Source organism: Pongo abelii, chromosome 20, assembly GCF_028885655.2.
Source record: "Pongo abelii isolate AG06213 chromosome 20, NHGRI_mPonAbe1-v2.0_pri, whole genome shotgun sequence".
In the NCBI taxonomy this organism is placed as follows: Eukaryota; Metazoa; Chordata; class Mammalia; order Primates; family Hominidae; genus Pongo; species Pongo abelii.
The window spans coordinates 51,599,229-51,616,296 of NC_072005.2; the positions used below are offsets into that span (position 1 = coordinate 51,599,229).

Here is a 17,068-nt window from a genome sequence, read left to right on the forward strand (position 1 = left end):
GGCGTGAGCCACCGCGCCTGGCCTAAAACTCTGCTTCTTATTGTGGCACGTGGCTGTAGATTGAGGTGGAGGTTCTGAGATCTGTGCGCAGTGGGGGTTACTGCTGAGCACTGGGGATATTTCCTATAGGGAAGGAGGAAGGGAGGGAGGAGTCTGCAGAGGGGGAAGCTGAAGCCAAATGCGGTGGAAGCAGAGGCCTGAGCGATCCTGCGGGGGCTCCAGAGCTGGGATGACCTCCACAGTTGTGCCAATCAAGGCAAGGGGCAGCCTTTGCTTGCCTGGCCCCATCACCCAACTTCTCCCCTCGCTTACTCTATTCCAGGGGATGGTAAACTTTTTCTGTAAAGGGCCAGATAGTACAAGAGCCCTAGGATCTCTGTGCAAATACTCAGCTCTGTCACTGTACTGCAAAAGCAACTGTGGACAATACGTAAATGAATGAGCGCCTGGGTTCCAGTAAGTCTTTATTTACAAAGACAGGTAGCAAGGGTCCCCTTGATTTGGCCCAAAGGCCTTGGTCAGTGAGCCTCTGCTCTATTGTGACAGCCAGAACCTCTTGCTGTTCCAGGAACAGGCCAACACCACATCTGTCCTAGGACTTTCACAGATACTGACAGCTCTCTTTCTATCTCCCTCCATCTGAAGCGCTGCCTCCTCCCTGCCCTGTGTCTAGATCAGCGGTGCCCGTACATAAGTCCGGAACTCCTCCCCTGGCTCCATTCCTCTCAGTCCTCATCACCCCATGCTGGATTAGCTCTTTCCTTTTTTTTTGAGACGGAGTCTCGTTCTTGTTGCCCAGGCTGGAGTGCAATGGTGCAATCTTGGTTCACCGCAACCTCCGCCTCCTGGGATCAAGCGATTCTCCTGCCTCAGCCTCCTGGGTGGCTGGGATTACAGGCATGTGCCACCATGCCCTGCTAATTTTGTATTTTTAGTAGAGATGGGGTTTCTCCATGTTGGTCAGGCTGGTCTCGAACTCCCAACCTCAGGTGATCAGCCCACCTCGGCCTCCCAAAGTGCTGGGATTATAGGTGTGAGCCACTGTGCCCGGCCACTCTTTCCTTCTTTATTGCCGGTCTCTTGCACTAGAATGTCAGCTCCAGTGAGGGACTCTGCTTGCTCCCAACTGGTTCCCAGCTACTAGAACGGAGCCTGGTGCAGTTGATCCTCAGTACACTCAGAGTTGCCATGCTTCTCCTCTCTCTATTCACATCGACTCCAGCTACAAGCCATTGCCACTGGGGGACCCAAGCCCGCCACTCAGCAACACAGCGACCGGCCCAGGAGCGGCTCCGTGGGCCAATAGATCAGGTTGGGGCTTATGTAAAGCCCATTTTCTCCTGGGGTGGCTCTCAGCCATTTTGCCTCCCTCCAGGCAATGGCCTGCCCTACAGAGAAACCAACAAGGGGGACAGCACAGCCTGCCCTACAGAGAAACCAACAAGGGGGACAGCACGGCCTGCCCTACAGAGAAACCAACAAGGGGGACAGCACGGCCTGCCAGGAGATGGGAAGGGCACAGCCCTCAGGGCACCTCCCAGGGTTTTGTGAGCTGCGATGAATGGGTTTATAGTCCTGAGTCACTCCAGAGGGGAGGATTCCGGATTCAGCACAGCCCCTGCTTCCTAAACAACTATGGGGTGGGGTAGGGAACACTGGAAAAGAAATGTACGTGTGAGCATCTGTAAGTAAGACCCGGTGAGGGCAGGGCTGGGGCTGTCTCTGTCACCGCTGTGACCCCAGCATAGGGTGGGGCAGAGAGTGGGTAACTCAGTGTTTTTTTGTTTGTTTGTTTTTTGCAGGAGACACCCTACCAAGGCACTGGGTCCATGTCCCAGTGCGGGACCACCTCAGTGTTTTTTGAGTGAAAGGATAAATAAAGGATATTTTTCCTAAGGTTGACATGGATCTTTATTTATTTATTTAGAGACGAAGTCTCGCTCTGTCGCCCAGGCTGGAGTATAATGGCATGATCTCGGCTCACTGCAACCTCTGCCTCCCGGGTTCAAGCGATTCTCCTGCCTCAGCCTCCTGAGTAGGTGGGATTACAGGTGCGCACCACCATGCCTGCCTAATTTTTGTATTTTTAGTAGAGACGAGGTTTCACCATGTTGGTCAGGTTGGTCTTGAACTCCTGACCTCAGGTGATCCACCCGCCTTGGCCTCCCAAAGTGCTGGGATTACAGACGTGAGCCACTGCGCCCAGCCCCAAGGACTTTTTAAATATGAAAAAAGAATGCATCAACTTGAAGACAATCAGCTTCATTTACAAATTTATTCTAACCCCTCTCCCCAAATTGCAAGGTACACAGAATTTTAGCTAGTAGAACACACGAGCAGTGAACCATCCTCTGGCCTCTTGCATTTTGAGAGGACGTTCTTTCCATTTCCACACACCCTGGCCACCCCGACACCGCAGTGGGGGAAGTAGATGGCCCTGCTGCCCACGAGGACTGGCTGCCTGTCAGGGCAGGGCAGGGCTGAGTGTGAAGTCTCTGAGATGTGAGAGCAGCACTCCATCCGGGTCAGAACAGCACTGGGGTCAGGAATTGGAGCTCCTGCCTGTCTTCACATTCCCACCTGTTTTTTTGTTTGTTTTTTGGTGAGACAGAGTCTCACTCTGTCACTCAGGCTGGAGTGCAGTGGCACCATCTCAGCTCACTGCAACCTCCGCCCCCTGGGTTCAAGCAATTCTCGTGCCTCAGCCTCCCGAGTAGCTGGGATTCAGGAATGTGCCACCACGCCTGGCTAATTTTTGTATTTTTTGTAGAGACGGGGTTTTGCCATGTTGACCAGGCTGGTCTCGATCTCCTAACATCATGCGATCAGTCCGCCTTGGCCTCTCAAAGTGCTGGGATGACAGGCGTGAGCCGGCCTGGGTCACTCCCAGTTTTAAACACAGCCCCACTAAGGACCCACTCAGTCAGTTCCCTCTGCTCCAGCTTCTCCCCCTCTTCCAGACGGAACTGAAATGCTGTTTCAGGCCAGGCACAGTGGCTCATGCCTGTAATCCCAGAACTTTGGGAGGCTGAGGTGGGCGGATTACCTGAGGTCAGGAGTTCAAGACCAGCCTGGGCAACCTGGAGAAACCCCGTCTCCACTAAAATACAAAAATTAGCCAGGCATGGGTGGTGGGCGCATGTAATCCCAGCTACTTTGGAAGCTGAGGTAGGAGCATTAGTTGAGCCTGGGAGGTGGAAGTTGCAGTGAGCCGAGATTGCACCACTGCACTCCAGTCTGGGTGACGGAGCTAGACTCTGTCTCCGAAAGAAAAGAAAAGAAAAAAGAAGAGAAGAAAAGAAAAGAAAAGGTTTCAGAACCTGTTTCTTGGCTTTCTATCTGGGCGGATCTTGGTCCAGGCTATTTTTACCTCTTTAGAGAAGGGAGGTGAGGATGGAAGTCGGGGGAAGCCCGGCCCTCCCACTTTTGCCTGCAGCTTCCCAAGAGCGGCCCAGGTGGAATGGTCGCCCCGTTTACACAATGCTATGATCTCAGGTGTGATTCGGGGCTGCTCTGAGAGGGGATAGAGAGGGTCTCCCACTGTCAGTGCCACCTCTGGGATGGTCTGGGTCTCTGTGTAGAGATCGCCACCCTCCCAGCCTCTGCTCAGCCATCGCCTCTCCCTCCTCACTCTGCAGCTGGGGTAATCCAAGCCCCTCACTCTGCCCCTACTACTTCACCACCCTGGGCAGTCAGCCCCTCACTGGCTGTGGCATCTCTGGCAAGTCCCTTTGCTTATCCCTGGCCTTAGTTTCCCCACCTCATAGGGTGACTCTTGGGCCTCTCCCCATCAGAACCCTCCCAGTTTCCCTCCTGATTTTAATAAGCTCTGTACCCATTGTGGAGATCCACATGATGGTTCTCAGATACAGCCTCAGCAGCTGTTCATCACCTTGCAGCTCCTCTAATGAGGAGACAGCTATAGTCGGAAGGACAGACTGCAGGCTAGTGGGACCCAACCACCTCTGGCTTAAGTGGCAGATCCTGGAAGAGAAACCCAGTAGAAAAGGGTGGTTCCTAGACTGTTCCTCTCAGCTAGCAGGAAGGCCAAATGGCCCGCGGGGTTGGCAGGAGTCTCAGGGTACTTTTTTTCTGAGAAAGGGCCTCACTCTGTCATCCAGGCCGGAGTGTGGTGGCGCGATCACGGCTCGATGCAGCCTCGACCTCCAGGGCTCAGGTGATCCTCCTGCCTCAGCCTCCCAAGTAGCTGGGACTACAGGCATGCACCACCGCACCTGGCTAATTTTTTATTTTATTTTTGCAGAGATGGGGTCTCACTATGTTGCCCAGGCTGGTCTTCAGCTCCTGGGCTCAAAGAGATCCCTCCTGCCTTGGTCTCCCAAAGTGCTGGGATTACAGGTGTGAGCCACTGCACCTGGACGCCAGCATACTCTTGGGATGAGGAATAGTGGGCTGAATGGCTTCAATGGTGTGCCCCCAACAGACAAGTCCACATACTAACCCCCAGGACCTGTGCTTATGACAGTTTATTTGGAAAAAGTGTTTTTTAAGATGTAATTAAGGGTCTTGAGGTGGGATCATCCTGAACTTAAGATAGGCCCTAAATGCAATGACAGGTGTTCTTGGAAGAGACAAAATAGAAGAGGGAAAAGGCCAGGCAGAGCCAAGGAAGGCCTGGAATCACCAGGAGCTGGAAGAGGGAGCGTGTCCCTGTCAGCACCTTGGTTTCAGACTTCTGGACCCCAGAACCGTATGAATTAAATTCCTGTTGGACTTAAGCCATCAAGTTCACCACCCAGTGGTGATCTGTTATGGCAGCCGGAGGAAATTAATCAAGGAGTTAAGGCCACCTGGTGGCCTAATTGGTAGGATGGGGGTGGGACCGGGGGCTATGGAGGCAGGAGGGTACTGCTACATGAAGACGGGCTGTAGGGTCAGTCCAGAGCTCCGAGGAAAGAAAGCAAGAGCACACAGATTAGGAGACGTGGATGGAAGATGAAGGATGTGACAATTGAATCCATGGGCTTGGATTCGACTGGGGCCCTGAGAAATGCTACTGAGCAAGGTGGGGAAGGCAAGAAAGGACATGCCACACAGTACAAGCTCCAGGGACTCTGAGGACAAGAAAATAGGAGGCTGAGGCTGAAGGACAGGCTGGATTAGCCCTGGTTAGGATCAAATTTCCCACCATGGAAAGGGGGTTGGAGGACATTCACAGAAAAGATCCTGTAGCGCCATTCCAGTGGGTTGTGCCATAGACTCAAGGATGAGGGGGTTCTGTTGGAATAGTCCACTTCGGGTCTCAAGGGAAGGTACAATGATTCCATGGATTGACTGCAGGCCAGGACCTTTTGTGGGTTTTTTTAAGATGGAGTTTTGCTCGTTGCCCAGGCTGGCATGCAACTGCACAATCTCGGCTCACTGCAACCTCCTCCTCCCGGGTTCAAGCAATTCTCCTGTCTCAGCCTCCCAAGTAGCTGGGATTACAGGTGCATGCCACCATGCCCAGCTAATTTTTGTATTTTTAGTAGAGACGGGGTTTCATCATATTGGTCAGGCTGGTCTCGAGCTCCCGACCTCCCGATCTCAAGTGACCCGCCCACCTCGACCTTCCAAAGTGCTGGGATTGCAGGTGTGAGCCACCATGCCCAGCCAGGATTTTTTTTTTTTTTCAGACACAGTCTTGCTCTGTTACCCGGGCTGGAATACAGTGGTACAATCTCGGCCTCCATCTCCCAAGTTCAAGCAATTCTCCTGCCTCAGCCTCCCAAGTAGCTAGGATTACAGGCACCCACCACCACGCCCGGTTAACTTTTGGTTTTAAGACGGTGTCTTGCTCTGTTGCCCAGGCTAGAGTGCAGTGGTGCCATCTTGGCTCACTGCAACCTCCACCTCATGGGTTCAAGCAATTCTCCTGCCTCAGCCTCCCGAATAGCTGGGATTACAGGCGCACCCCACCACACCCGGCTAATTTTTGTATTTTTAGTAGAGATGGGGTTTCACCATGTTGGCCAGGCTGGTCTGGAACTCCTGACCTCAAGTGATCTGCCCGCCTCGGCCTCCCAAGGTGCTAGGATTACAGGCGTGAGCCAAGGCTCCCAGCCGCACCTTTTTTTTCCACCTTAAGAAAGCATTGATGCTCAGCTACAGCTGACCTTAGAAGGTGAGGGGGAGAAAAGGCCACTGCAACACACTGCATTTCCTTACAGTGGTCTACCGATTGACAAAAAGAAGGGGGTGTTCCAGTGTAACAGATGAGTGTCCCAGTAAAGGTTAACACTGATCAGGTAAACCGGGGGTGGGGGTAACAATAACACATTGATTCAGCTCAAGACCAGGTTCCATTTTTTCATTTGCCAGAGTGCCCACGGTGTCCTGCTGGCTGGGACCTTGCAGGTCGTCCTGGTTTGGAGTGGGGGATAGGGGGTGAAGGATGATGGAGGGGGCTATGTTGCAACGCTTCACCTGCTGGTTCCAGTGGCAGGTAACGGCTGCTCTCATCAGCAGGGGTAACCAAATGCCAAGTTGCATCAAGATCCTGGTGGTTTCCACTGGGCCAGCGCAGGCAAGGGTGGTGCGGGAAGAAGGCCACGTTAGGTACATAGGCCATGTCCAAATTCAGGTTCCAGCAAGCTCCTATTTCTTGGACGCAGGCACTGCCTGGGACGCGGACCGGCCAGGACTGCAGAGCTGGGCGCGCACCTCTTGCAGCTCTGTGCGCAGTTCCTCCAGGGCGCCCTGTGGCGGCGCCGCCTGCACCTGCGCCTGCAGCGCTTCCAGCGCCAGCGCCAGGTGGCCCACCTCGTCCCGCAGCGCGTTCCAGGCGGCACGCTGCTCCTCCTCCTTGTGGCGCTGCTGCGCCTGGTGGCGCCAGTACTCCAGCACTAGGCAGCCGCCGCCCACGATGAAGATGGTGGCTTCGCCCAGCAGCTCTGCGCCCAGCTCGGCTGCCGCCTCCTCGTTCAGCGGCTTGATGACCGTGCCCCGGAAGCCCATGATGCGCATCTTGGTCCGCATCTCCACCCAGTGGTACACTGCGGGGGAAGAGAGGGGTCAGGCTGCGCTCTGGGAGCCCCCTGCAAGCCCCACCCCTCTCACCCAGGGAATGCAGTCACCTAGCCTGGGTAACCCAGGGGTCTTTTAAAAGACCAGAAGATTCTAGCGAGCAGCCAGGAATAAGAAACACTGCCCCAGAAGGGAGGTCCTCGGACTTGAGGGGCCACGCCCCAAGACAGACACCAGGAGCTTCCACAGCGCCAAGTTCATGGACGGTGTAAAGGTCTAGTTGCTAGATGCTTAGTTCCCTGTGTTCCTCCCTTAAGCCACTGCCATCCTGGCTGTCCTGCCCTGGCACTGTCGCCCCACCCACTTCCCAGGAGAAAGACCAACCCCCTTTCTTGCCTTATTTTCCCAAAGTGCAAAGTTGGGGCTACAGATGGGGGGGAGGGGGCTTCTGGCTCCAAAGGGCAGCTTAAGGTAGCAGTCGATGCTAAGTGCCTCTGAACACTTAGATACACTTGTAATAATCAATCATTTTTGCAAGTCTGATGGCTCCAATCCTAGAATTTCATCAGCCCTGAAGGTGCAGCTAAGAGCTGCGAGCTCTTCACAGTGAGGTTTTGGGCACATACCTTGGTGGGAGCTCAAGAGGTGAGTGGTGCTGCTGGAACAAAAACTCCTTCCTTGCCTAGCTGCTTCTTTATGAAGGAAGATTCTCAGCACTTGAGTCTTTAAAACCAATGCAGAATTGATGCTGCACCCTGACTCACTCCTGCAACAATTAATATTCATCCAAGGGCACATGAAACCACAGAGGGAACCCTTGTCTGGTGCCTTTGCAGACTCATTTACAACATCTCCTTTTACTTTTAAGGTTTAGAAATTATTCATGAAAATGTATAAAAGATGAACTTTTTGTTGTTGTTGTTTTAGAGACGGAGTCTCGCTCTGTTGCCAGGCTGGAGTGCAGTGGCACAGTCTTGGCTCACTGCAACCTCCGCCTCCCAGGTTCAAGCAATTCCCCTGCCTCAGCCTCCTGAGTAGCTGGGACTACAGGCATGTGCCACCATGCCCGTCTAATTTTTTGTATTTTTAGTAGAGAAGGGGTTTCACCATGTTGGCCAGGCTGGTCTCGATCGTCTGACCTCGTGATCCACCTGCCTTGGCCTCTCAAACTGCTGGGATTACAGCCGTGAGCCACCATGCCCATCCAAAAGATGAACATTTTAAAGTAACTGCGTACTAATAATTTCAAAATTAACTCAATCCAGAAGAAAATAACTTAGCATTTAGAATCTTATGTTCACAGGAAATTAACATGTAAATTTGTGTATGTATTTTGGTTGCCGACATATAAATCATTAGATGGAATTCTATGGGTATGTGGACTGTAAATACAAAAGTACATGAACAAAAAGAAACCATGTGAAATTTCTGACTGAAAAAGAAGAGCTTGTTTTTATTTGTATTATTTTCGAGACGGGGTCTTGCTTTGTCGCCCAGGCTGGAGTGTAGTGGCACAATCATGGCTCACTGCAGCCTCGACCTTCCAGGCTCAAATGATCCTCCCACCTCAGTCCTTTGAGTAGCTGGGACTACAGGTATGCCTGGCTAATTTTTTTTTTTTTTTTTGAGATGGAGTCGCACTCTGTCGCCCAGGCTGGAGTGCAGTGGCGCGATCTCGGCTCACTGCAAGCTCCGCACCCGGGTTCACACCATTCTCCTGCCTCAGCCTCCTGAGTAGCTGGGACTACAGGCGCCCGCTACCACGCCCAGCTAATTTTTTTGTATTTTTAGTAGAGATGGGGTTTCACCGTGTTAGCCAGGATGGTCTCGATCTCCTGACCTCGTGATCCGCCCACCTCGGCCTCCCAAAGTATTGGGATTACAGGCGTGAGCCACTGCGCCTGGTCATTTTTGTATTTTTTTTAAAATAGAGATGGGGGTTATCAGTATGCTGCCTAGGCTGGTCTTGAACTCCTGGGCTCAAGTGATCTGGCTGCCTCGGCCTCCCAAAGTGCTGGGATTGCAGTCGTGAGCCACTATGCCTGGCCTTTATATATATATATGTATCTTTAAACCAGACATTGGTAGGCATCAAATCATTATTACTGTATGTGAACTGTAATAAATATGAAGGGAAGGAGGCACCAGCTGTTTGAACATGTCAGTGTCATAACACACCAGAACCAGAAATTCCATCCTTCACAACTACTTAAGGTTATGAAGAAAAGTTTTACTTGTCAACTTGAAAATGCACTAGAGGGCACACAATTTTTTTTTTCTTTTTCTGAGACAGGATCTCGTTCTGTCGCCCAGGCTGGAGTGCCGTGGAACAATCTCGGCTCACTGCAACCTCCGCCTCCCAGGCTCGAGTCGTCTTCCCACCTCAGCCTCCTGAGTAGCTGAGACAACAGGTGCATGCCACCATGCCTGGCTAATTTTATTTTTTTGGGTGGAGACGGGGTCTTGCCATATTCCATCTTATTTATTTATTTACTTATTTATTTAACAGATGGGCTCTCACTCTGTGGTCCAGGATGGAAGGCAGCGGCTCCATCACAGTTCACTGCAACCTCGAACACCTAGACTCAAGCAATCCTCCCGCCTCAGCCTCTGGAGCAGCTAGAACTATAGGTGCCCCACCATGCCTGGCTGTTTTTAAATTTTTTTTTGGTAGAAACTGGGTCTTGCTATGTTGCCAAAGTGGGTCTTGAACTCCTGGGCTCAAGCAATCATCCCGCCTCAGCCTCCCAAAGTACTGGGACGACAGGAGAGAGCCACTGTGCCCAGCCACTACACATTTTTCATCTTCAAAGGGGTGGGGTGGCAGGAAGGCTTGGGGAGCTCTGCTGGAGCTGGAGGGAAGACCTGAGGCGCGAGCTTAGGGCCCAAGAAGTCACTGTCACTGTCAGCTGCTGCAGTGACTGTTACAGCTGACTGTGGCTTAGGCCCTGGGCTTGTGGGTTCCTGGGGTCCAGGCTGTGGAGACCCCTCCCACACTGAGGTCTTAGGGTCAGGCTGATCTGGGGTCCCCCCGGGGCTCCGCCACCTGCTGCCTGGGCAATGACAGCCTGCCCCGAGGCCCCTCTGTAACACAGGAAGGACAGCATCATCCTGACAATGACACTCGCCAGCCCTGGTGGTGGCCCAGAGCTAGGCCCGTAACTGTCACTGCCTCCTTCATGTCAGGGACACCTAGCACAGTGGCCAGAGAGTGGTGAGGGGTGAGGGTTCCAGCTCCTCTAGCCTTCCTGGGTGAGGTTCCCAGCGTGGAAATGCAAGTGTCTCAGTGCAGACCAAGCATGGGGATCTGGGCCAGCAGGTGGGTCTACGTGTGCCAGTGGGAGTGGGCACATACACAGGCCACAGGAAATCAAATCAAGAGGGGGTGTGTGTGTGTGTGTATGTATGCACGCGCAGGCATGGGCTTGCAGGGCTTTCAGAGCAGGGGCCGACAGCATCCTCCCTCAGGCCAGCGGTCAGATGTGGGGTTCAGGAAACAAGGCCCAAGTGGGGATGAATCACAGGGCTGTGATTCTAGAAGGGATAGCTGTGAGGGGCCAGGACAGGGTAAGCTGGAGGACTTACCAGACTTGCGGGGGTCAACATGCTCCAGATGTCTCCTAGACCTCTCACACTCAGCACGTCCAAACCTGAACCCAGCACCTGGCCCCACACCTGTCCCCCGGCTAGAGATGGGGGCCTCATCCCAGCTGTTCCCCTTCTCCGACGGCCTCTCAGCTGCGTGTTGGGTCCATTCTGCATCTTGAACATCTCTCCCAGTGGATTCCCTTCTGCTGTCCTGGTCCAGGATCCATCCCAGCTCTGACCAACGTTCCCCTCCCTGACCTCCTGAATAGGAGGAATACAGCCTGTCTATCCCCTTCTGAGTGCCTATCACAACCAGGAATAGTGGCTATCCAGTTACTTGTCTGCAATCAGTCTCCCCACTGTCCTGTAAGCCTCACAAGGGCGGGGCCCAGGGCTGTCACGGTCACTGCTGTGTCCCCAGCACTGCCCAGTGCCAGACCAGGCACATGCATGATGCTCATTAGATCTAAGCTTAACACATAAGTGAGTCCTGCCTCCAGCCTCCTTCCCACCTGCCGGCCCCAGCCTCACCTTCTGTAATTGTCCTCCACGCAGCAATCAAAAGGAATTGGTGAGAAGAAAAGAACAAACTGGCTGGGTGCGGTAGCTCAAGCCTTTAATCCCAACAAACCTACCATTACCGGTTGTCCCACCCCCAACCCCCACCGCAAATAAAAGTAACACATTGCAAGAAAACAAAGTACTCAAACTATAAAATGTAAAGTCAAAGTTCCCTCCGCAGAGGAACCCTCAACTACTGCGGTCGCCAGCCTGTTTTCCCCTAGCGCCATCTCCTGGACAGCCCGTAGTAAGCATACCTCACTCATTTCTGAGCTCTTCAACTGAAGGCTTGTTCAGATCTACACCATCCTTACCTACTCATAATCCAGCCCCACTATGAAAGGTGAGCACTCTGCCCCCACACGGCCTGCCCTTTCTCCACTCCCCCATTTCTACAGGGGATTTGTATGCAGTTTTTATTATTCTATGTTCTGTTTTTTTGTTTGTTTGTTTCAGACGGAGTCTCACTTTGTCCCCAAGGCTGGAGTGCAGTGGCTTGATCTCCGCTCTGCAATGCAGTGGCCATGGAAACACTCTCCAGTGTGGTATGACTAAGGCAGAGAGGAGATCCTCTGAGTGCTGCTTCATGAGACTTTGGTGCTTTTTTTTTTTTTTTTGATACAGAGTCTTGCTGTTGTTGCCCAGGCTGGAGTGCAGTGGCTCGATCTTGGCTCACTGCAACCTCCGCCTCCTGGGTTCGAGTGATTCTTCTGCCTGAGCCTCCCAAGTAGCTGGGATTACAGGTGCCCACCACCATGTCCGACTAATTTTTGTATTTTTAGTAGAGACAGGATTTTGCCATGTTGGCCAGGCTGGTCTTGAACTCCTGACCTCAAGTGATCCGTCCACCTTGGCCTCCCAAAGTACTGGGACTACAGGTATAAGCCACCGTGTCTGGCCTAACTCCAACTTCATGAGAGATCTTAACCTATAATTTTCCTTTTCTGTAATATAATTTTCCTTTTCTGTAATGACTTTATCAGGCTTTGATATCAGTATTCTATTGGACTCATAAAATGAGTAAGTCAGTATTCCTACTTTCTCTATTACTTAAAAGAATTTGGACAATGGTCTTTCTTTCTTTCTTTCTTTTCTTTCTTTCTCTTCTCTCTTTTTCTTCCTTTCCCTCTTTTTCTTTTTTTTTTTTGAGATGGAGTCTCGCCATGCTGTCCCAGGTGGACTGCAGTGGCACGATCTCGGCTCACTGCAACCTCCACTTCCCGGGTTCAAGTGATTCTCTCACCTCAGCCTCCCATGTAGCTGGGACTACAGACACATACCACCACACCTGGCTAATTTTTGTATATTTTGGTAGAAACAGGGTTTCACCATGTTGACCAGGCTGGTCTCGAACTCATGACCTCACGTGATCCACCCGCCTCAGCCTCCCAAAGCGCTGGGATTACAGGTGTGAGCCACCGTACCTGGCCCCCTCCATTTCTCTCTTCCTGTCTTTTCCCAATTCTTCTTTTAGATCTCAGCTGGACTGTCCCTTCCTCCAGGAAGCCCTCCTGAACCATAGGCTGCGTCAGACACATTCTCAAGGTTCTCAGAGCTCCCTGGGCTTAACACGAGGCCAGCCTTAATAAATGGCAGCAAGAACTTTGGAGTCACACAGACCTGGATAGACTCAAATCCTGGTTCTGTCACTTTCTGGATATGCAAGCTGAGCCTTGGTGTTTCCTTAGCAAAACTGGGGATCAAAATACTCAACTGGCAGGATTGGGAGAATGGCAATGACACAGTAAGGGAGAAAATGCTCAGTTTGTAAATGTTAACCTAATATCCTCTTCCTGACTCCTGTTAGGAATTTTATTCCTGGAAGTACATCCTACCCACTGGTCTGAATCTACTCTTGGGTTACATAGAATCATTTTCTGTCTCCTCCCTGAACTCTCTCCCTCCAGACTCATTCCCTTTCATCTGTCTTCCATACTGGAGAATCCCAACTCAGATGTCCCCTCCTCCAGGAAGCCTTCCCTGACCTCCAGACCCCTGAGCTCCTCTATCCAAGCTCTGACTGCTCTGGGTCCTCACTGCATGGTGACAAGTCTGTCTCTCCAACTGGACTGTGAGGCCGATGCAGGCAGAGCCTGAGGCTAACTTGGTCACTGCACTGTCCCCAGCCCCAGATAGGCACAGAGCAGGCACTTAATGAGAAAGCTGATCTGTGGAGGTGCCCAGGAGGTGGCCACGGACAATGGGTATGGCTCCCCGTCTCTGGCTCCCCCGTCCCCCTTCTCTCTCCCCTGATGCTTTTGGTGTTATCTGTCCCTTCGAGAATGTGGCACTGTGCATCGCCCCTCCTCCTGGATTTCCTGGATTGGCTCCAGCCCCCCTCCACCCGTCTGTCTCTGATATAGACCCTTTCCTCGGCCTCAGTGGCTGTCATTTCTCAGGGTACCATTTCCCAAGCCCTCTTCTCACTTGACTGTCACATCTACTTCCAGGGGCCACTCAGAACTTCAGGACCCAAACTCCTATGCTCAGATCTCTCTCTGCCCCGGAGCTCCAGGCCACAGGCACTTCAGACACTCTAGGTCACAACACAGTGGCTGACCAAGCCCAGAGAGATTTCCCGGGGAAAGGAGGGATATCTTAACCCACGGAGTCAAGTAAAGTGACGTACTTGGCCACAGTTAACTATTGTTCAAGATTTTTCTGAGCATGAAACTGCAGGTGGCTGGAATGCAACCCTTTCCTCAGGAAATGTGCTGCTAAGACGAAACAGCTCCCTCCATGGTGGGGGACCGGGGCTCGGGAGCTTATGGACAAATAGGACAGGCCAGGCGCAGTGGCTCTCGCCTGTAATCCCAGCACTTTGGGAGGCCGAGGTGGGTGGATCACCTGAGGTCGGGAGTTCAAAACCAGCCTGTCCAACATGGAGAAACCCTGTCTCTGCTAAAAATACAAAATTAGCCAGGCATGGTGGCGCATGCCTGTAATCCCAGCTACTCGGGAGGCTGGGGCAGGAGAATCGCTTGAACCTGGGAGGTGGAGGTTGCAGTGAGCCGAGATCATGTCACTGCACTCCAGCCTGGGCAACAAGAGCAAAACTCCATCTCAAAAAAGAAAAAAAAAAAAGGACAAAGCACCTCTTCCCCACTATTGGGAACACGCCTGCACACGATGGCTGCTTCCTCGTAAAATGAAGGGAAGGTATTCCTCATAGGGTCCACTACGCGATGGTGAAGGATCGTCATAAGGACACAGTAGTGACTGCTAGAGCCCCTGATGGCAAGAGGGCCATGATGAACATGCTGGCTACTGAGAGGCTAAATCCCGTGGAACCGGTAACCGGAACTGTTTACTAGTAAGGAGGGAGAGGTTATTGAATATGGGAGAGGGAAAGGAAAAACATCAAATCCTTATCTTCCATACAAGGAAGTCAGCTGATAATAAAAGATGGGGAAGATCCCAGCACTTTGGGAGGCCGAGGCAGGCAGATCACCTGAGGTCAGGAGTTCGCAACCAGCCTGACCAATATGGTGAAACCCCGTCTCTACTAAAAATACAAAAATTAGCTGGGCGTGGTGGCAGGCGTCTGTAATCCCAGCTACCCGGGAGGCTGAGGCAAGAGAATCGTTTGAACCCCGGAGGCAGAGGCTGCAGTGAGCCGAGACCATGCCAATGCACTCCAGCCTGGGCAACAGAGCGACACTCCGTCTCAAAAATAAATAAATAAATAAATAATAAAATAAAATAAAAATAAAAAAATAAAAGATGGAGAAGAAATAATAAAAGATGAGAAAAAAATTTCCAAATGAGGAATGTTTAGAAATTCTCTTATTAGAGCCAGGCATGATGGCTCACGCCTATAATAATCCCAGCACTTAAGAGGCCGAGGCAGTGGATCACTTGAGGTCAGGAGTTCAAGACCAGCCTGGCCAACATGGCGAAACTCCATCTCTACTAAAAATAAAAAATTAGCTGGCAGTGGTGATGCGCACCTGTAATCCCAGCTACTCGGGAGGCTGAGGCAGGAGAATCGCTTGAATCCAGGAGGCAGAGGCTACAGTGAGCTGAGATGGTGCTGCACTCCAGCCTGGGTGATACAGTGAGACTCCATCTCAAAAAAAAAAAGAAATAAAGAAAAGAAAAGAAAAGAAAAAGGAAAAAGAAATTCCCTTATTAAGAAATATGATAGGCCGGGGGCGGTGGCTCACACCTGAAATCCCAGCACTTTGGGAGGCCAAAGCAGGTGGATCATGAGGTCAGGAGTTCACGACCAGTCTGGCCAACATGATGAAACCCTGTCTCTACTAAAGACAAAAAAACAAATTAGCTGGGCGTGGTGGCGCATGCCTGTAATCCCAGCTACTCAGGAGGCTGAGGCAGGAGAATCTCTTGAACCCAGGAGGCGGAGGTAGCAGTGAGCTGAGATCGCACCACTGCACTCCAGCCTGAGTGACAGGGCGAGACTCCGTCTCAACAACAAAAAAAAGAAATATGATAAATACCAAAAAAATAGCTGAAAGAGTTACAGTGGCTACCTGGGGGAAGCAGAAATTGAGGTAGAAAAAGAGGCAGCTGGGGGCCGGGCGCGGTGGCTCACACCTGTAATGCCAGCACTTTAGGAGGCCGAGGCTGGCAGATCACGAGGTCAGGTGTTCGAGACCAGCCTGGCCAGCATGGTGAAACCCCATCTCTACTAAAAATACAAAAATTAGCTGGGCATGGTGACGCCTGCCTGTAATCCCAGCTACTCGGGAGGCTGAGGCAGGAGAATCACCTGGACCCAGGAGGCGGAGGTTGCAGTGAGCCGAGATCGTGCCACTGCACTCCAGCCTGGGCGACAGAGCAAGACTCCATCTCAAAAAAAAAAAAAAAAAAAAAGAAAAGAAAAAGAGGCTGCTGGGTTTTCTACTATCATAAACTACACAACTATCAGACTCTTTAGCCTAAGTACATACAGTCCCTGACTTATAATGGTTCAACTTGCAGTTTTTCAACTTTATGAGGGTGTGAAAGCAATAAGCATTCAGTAGAAACCATACTCCAGGCCAGGCGCAGTGGCTCACGCCTGTAATCCCAACACTTTGGGAAGCTTAGGTGGACAGATCACCTGAGGTCGGGAGTTTGAGATCAGCCTGGTGAAACCCCATCTCTACTAAAAATACAAAAATTAGCTGGGTGTGATGGCGCATGCCTGTAATCTCAGCTACTCAGGAGGCTGAGGCAGGAGAATCGCTTGAACCCGAGAGGCAGAGGTTGCAGTGAGCCGAGATCGCGCCACTGCCCAGCCTGGGTGACACAGCGAGACTCAGTCTCAAAAAATATATAAATAAATAAAAGAAATGACACCTAAATGAACGTGCGTTTCTGGAGAAGATCCTGGAACAGGCAGAAGAGGACACCGGTGGAAACACTGCTGAGATAGGAATGAGGCCTGCAGGCTTTATACCAGTGTTAATTTCCTGGGTCGCCTCATTGCATTGTGGTTATGTAAAATGTTATCATCCGGAGACTCTGGGTGAAAGGTATGTGGGAACTCTCTGTACTTTTAGTGTAACTCTTCTGTGGTTCTAAAATTAGTTCAAAGTAGAAAAACGAAAACAGAAACAGCCCCCAGGTGGCTCGACTGTGAGGAAATGGACCTTCTCGCCCATTTGCTGGTGTAAGTGTAAATCTGTGCACACCCTGGAGTCAGTCATTCTGCTTCTGGGCATTTATGCCAGGTTCACCTGTCCAGGTGCGAAAGGCCTTGCTGGGCTCCCTAATCCTGCAGCATAGTGTATGATAACAATTTTTTTGTTTGTTTATTTTAGAGTCAGAGTCTCGCTCTGTCGCCCAGGCTGGAGTGCAGTGGCTCCATCTCGGCTCACTGCAAGCTCTGCCTCCCAGGTCCACACCGTTCTCCTACCTCAGCCTCCTGAGTAGCTGGGACTACAGGCGCCCGCCACCACACCTGGCTAATGTTTGTATTTTTAGTAGAGATGGGGTTTCACAGTGT

The 17,068-nt window shown here is 51.7% G+C and overlaps 1 protein-coding gene across 2 annotated transcripts in view; it reads right to left on the reverse strand.

The window, feature by feature from the left end:
* Window positions 1–17,068, reverse strand: part of OPA3 (outer mitochondrial membrane lipid metabolism regulator OPA3) — a 58,938-nt gene that overhangs the window by 21,690 nt on the left and 20,180 nt on the right. The window contains exon 2 of one of the 2 annotated variants that reach the window (XM_002829415.5): window positions 2,262–6,995. The exons of the other annotated variant lie outside the window; for it this stretch is intronic. Within the exon in view, the coding sequence (XP_002829461.1) occupies window positions 6,598–6,995 (398 nt within the window). The 3' untranslated portion in view covers window positions 2,262–6,597. Of the gene's footprint in view, window positions 1–2,261; window positions 6,996–17,068 lie in introns of those variants that run through there. 2 annotated transcript variants of the gene reach the window in all.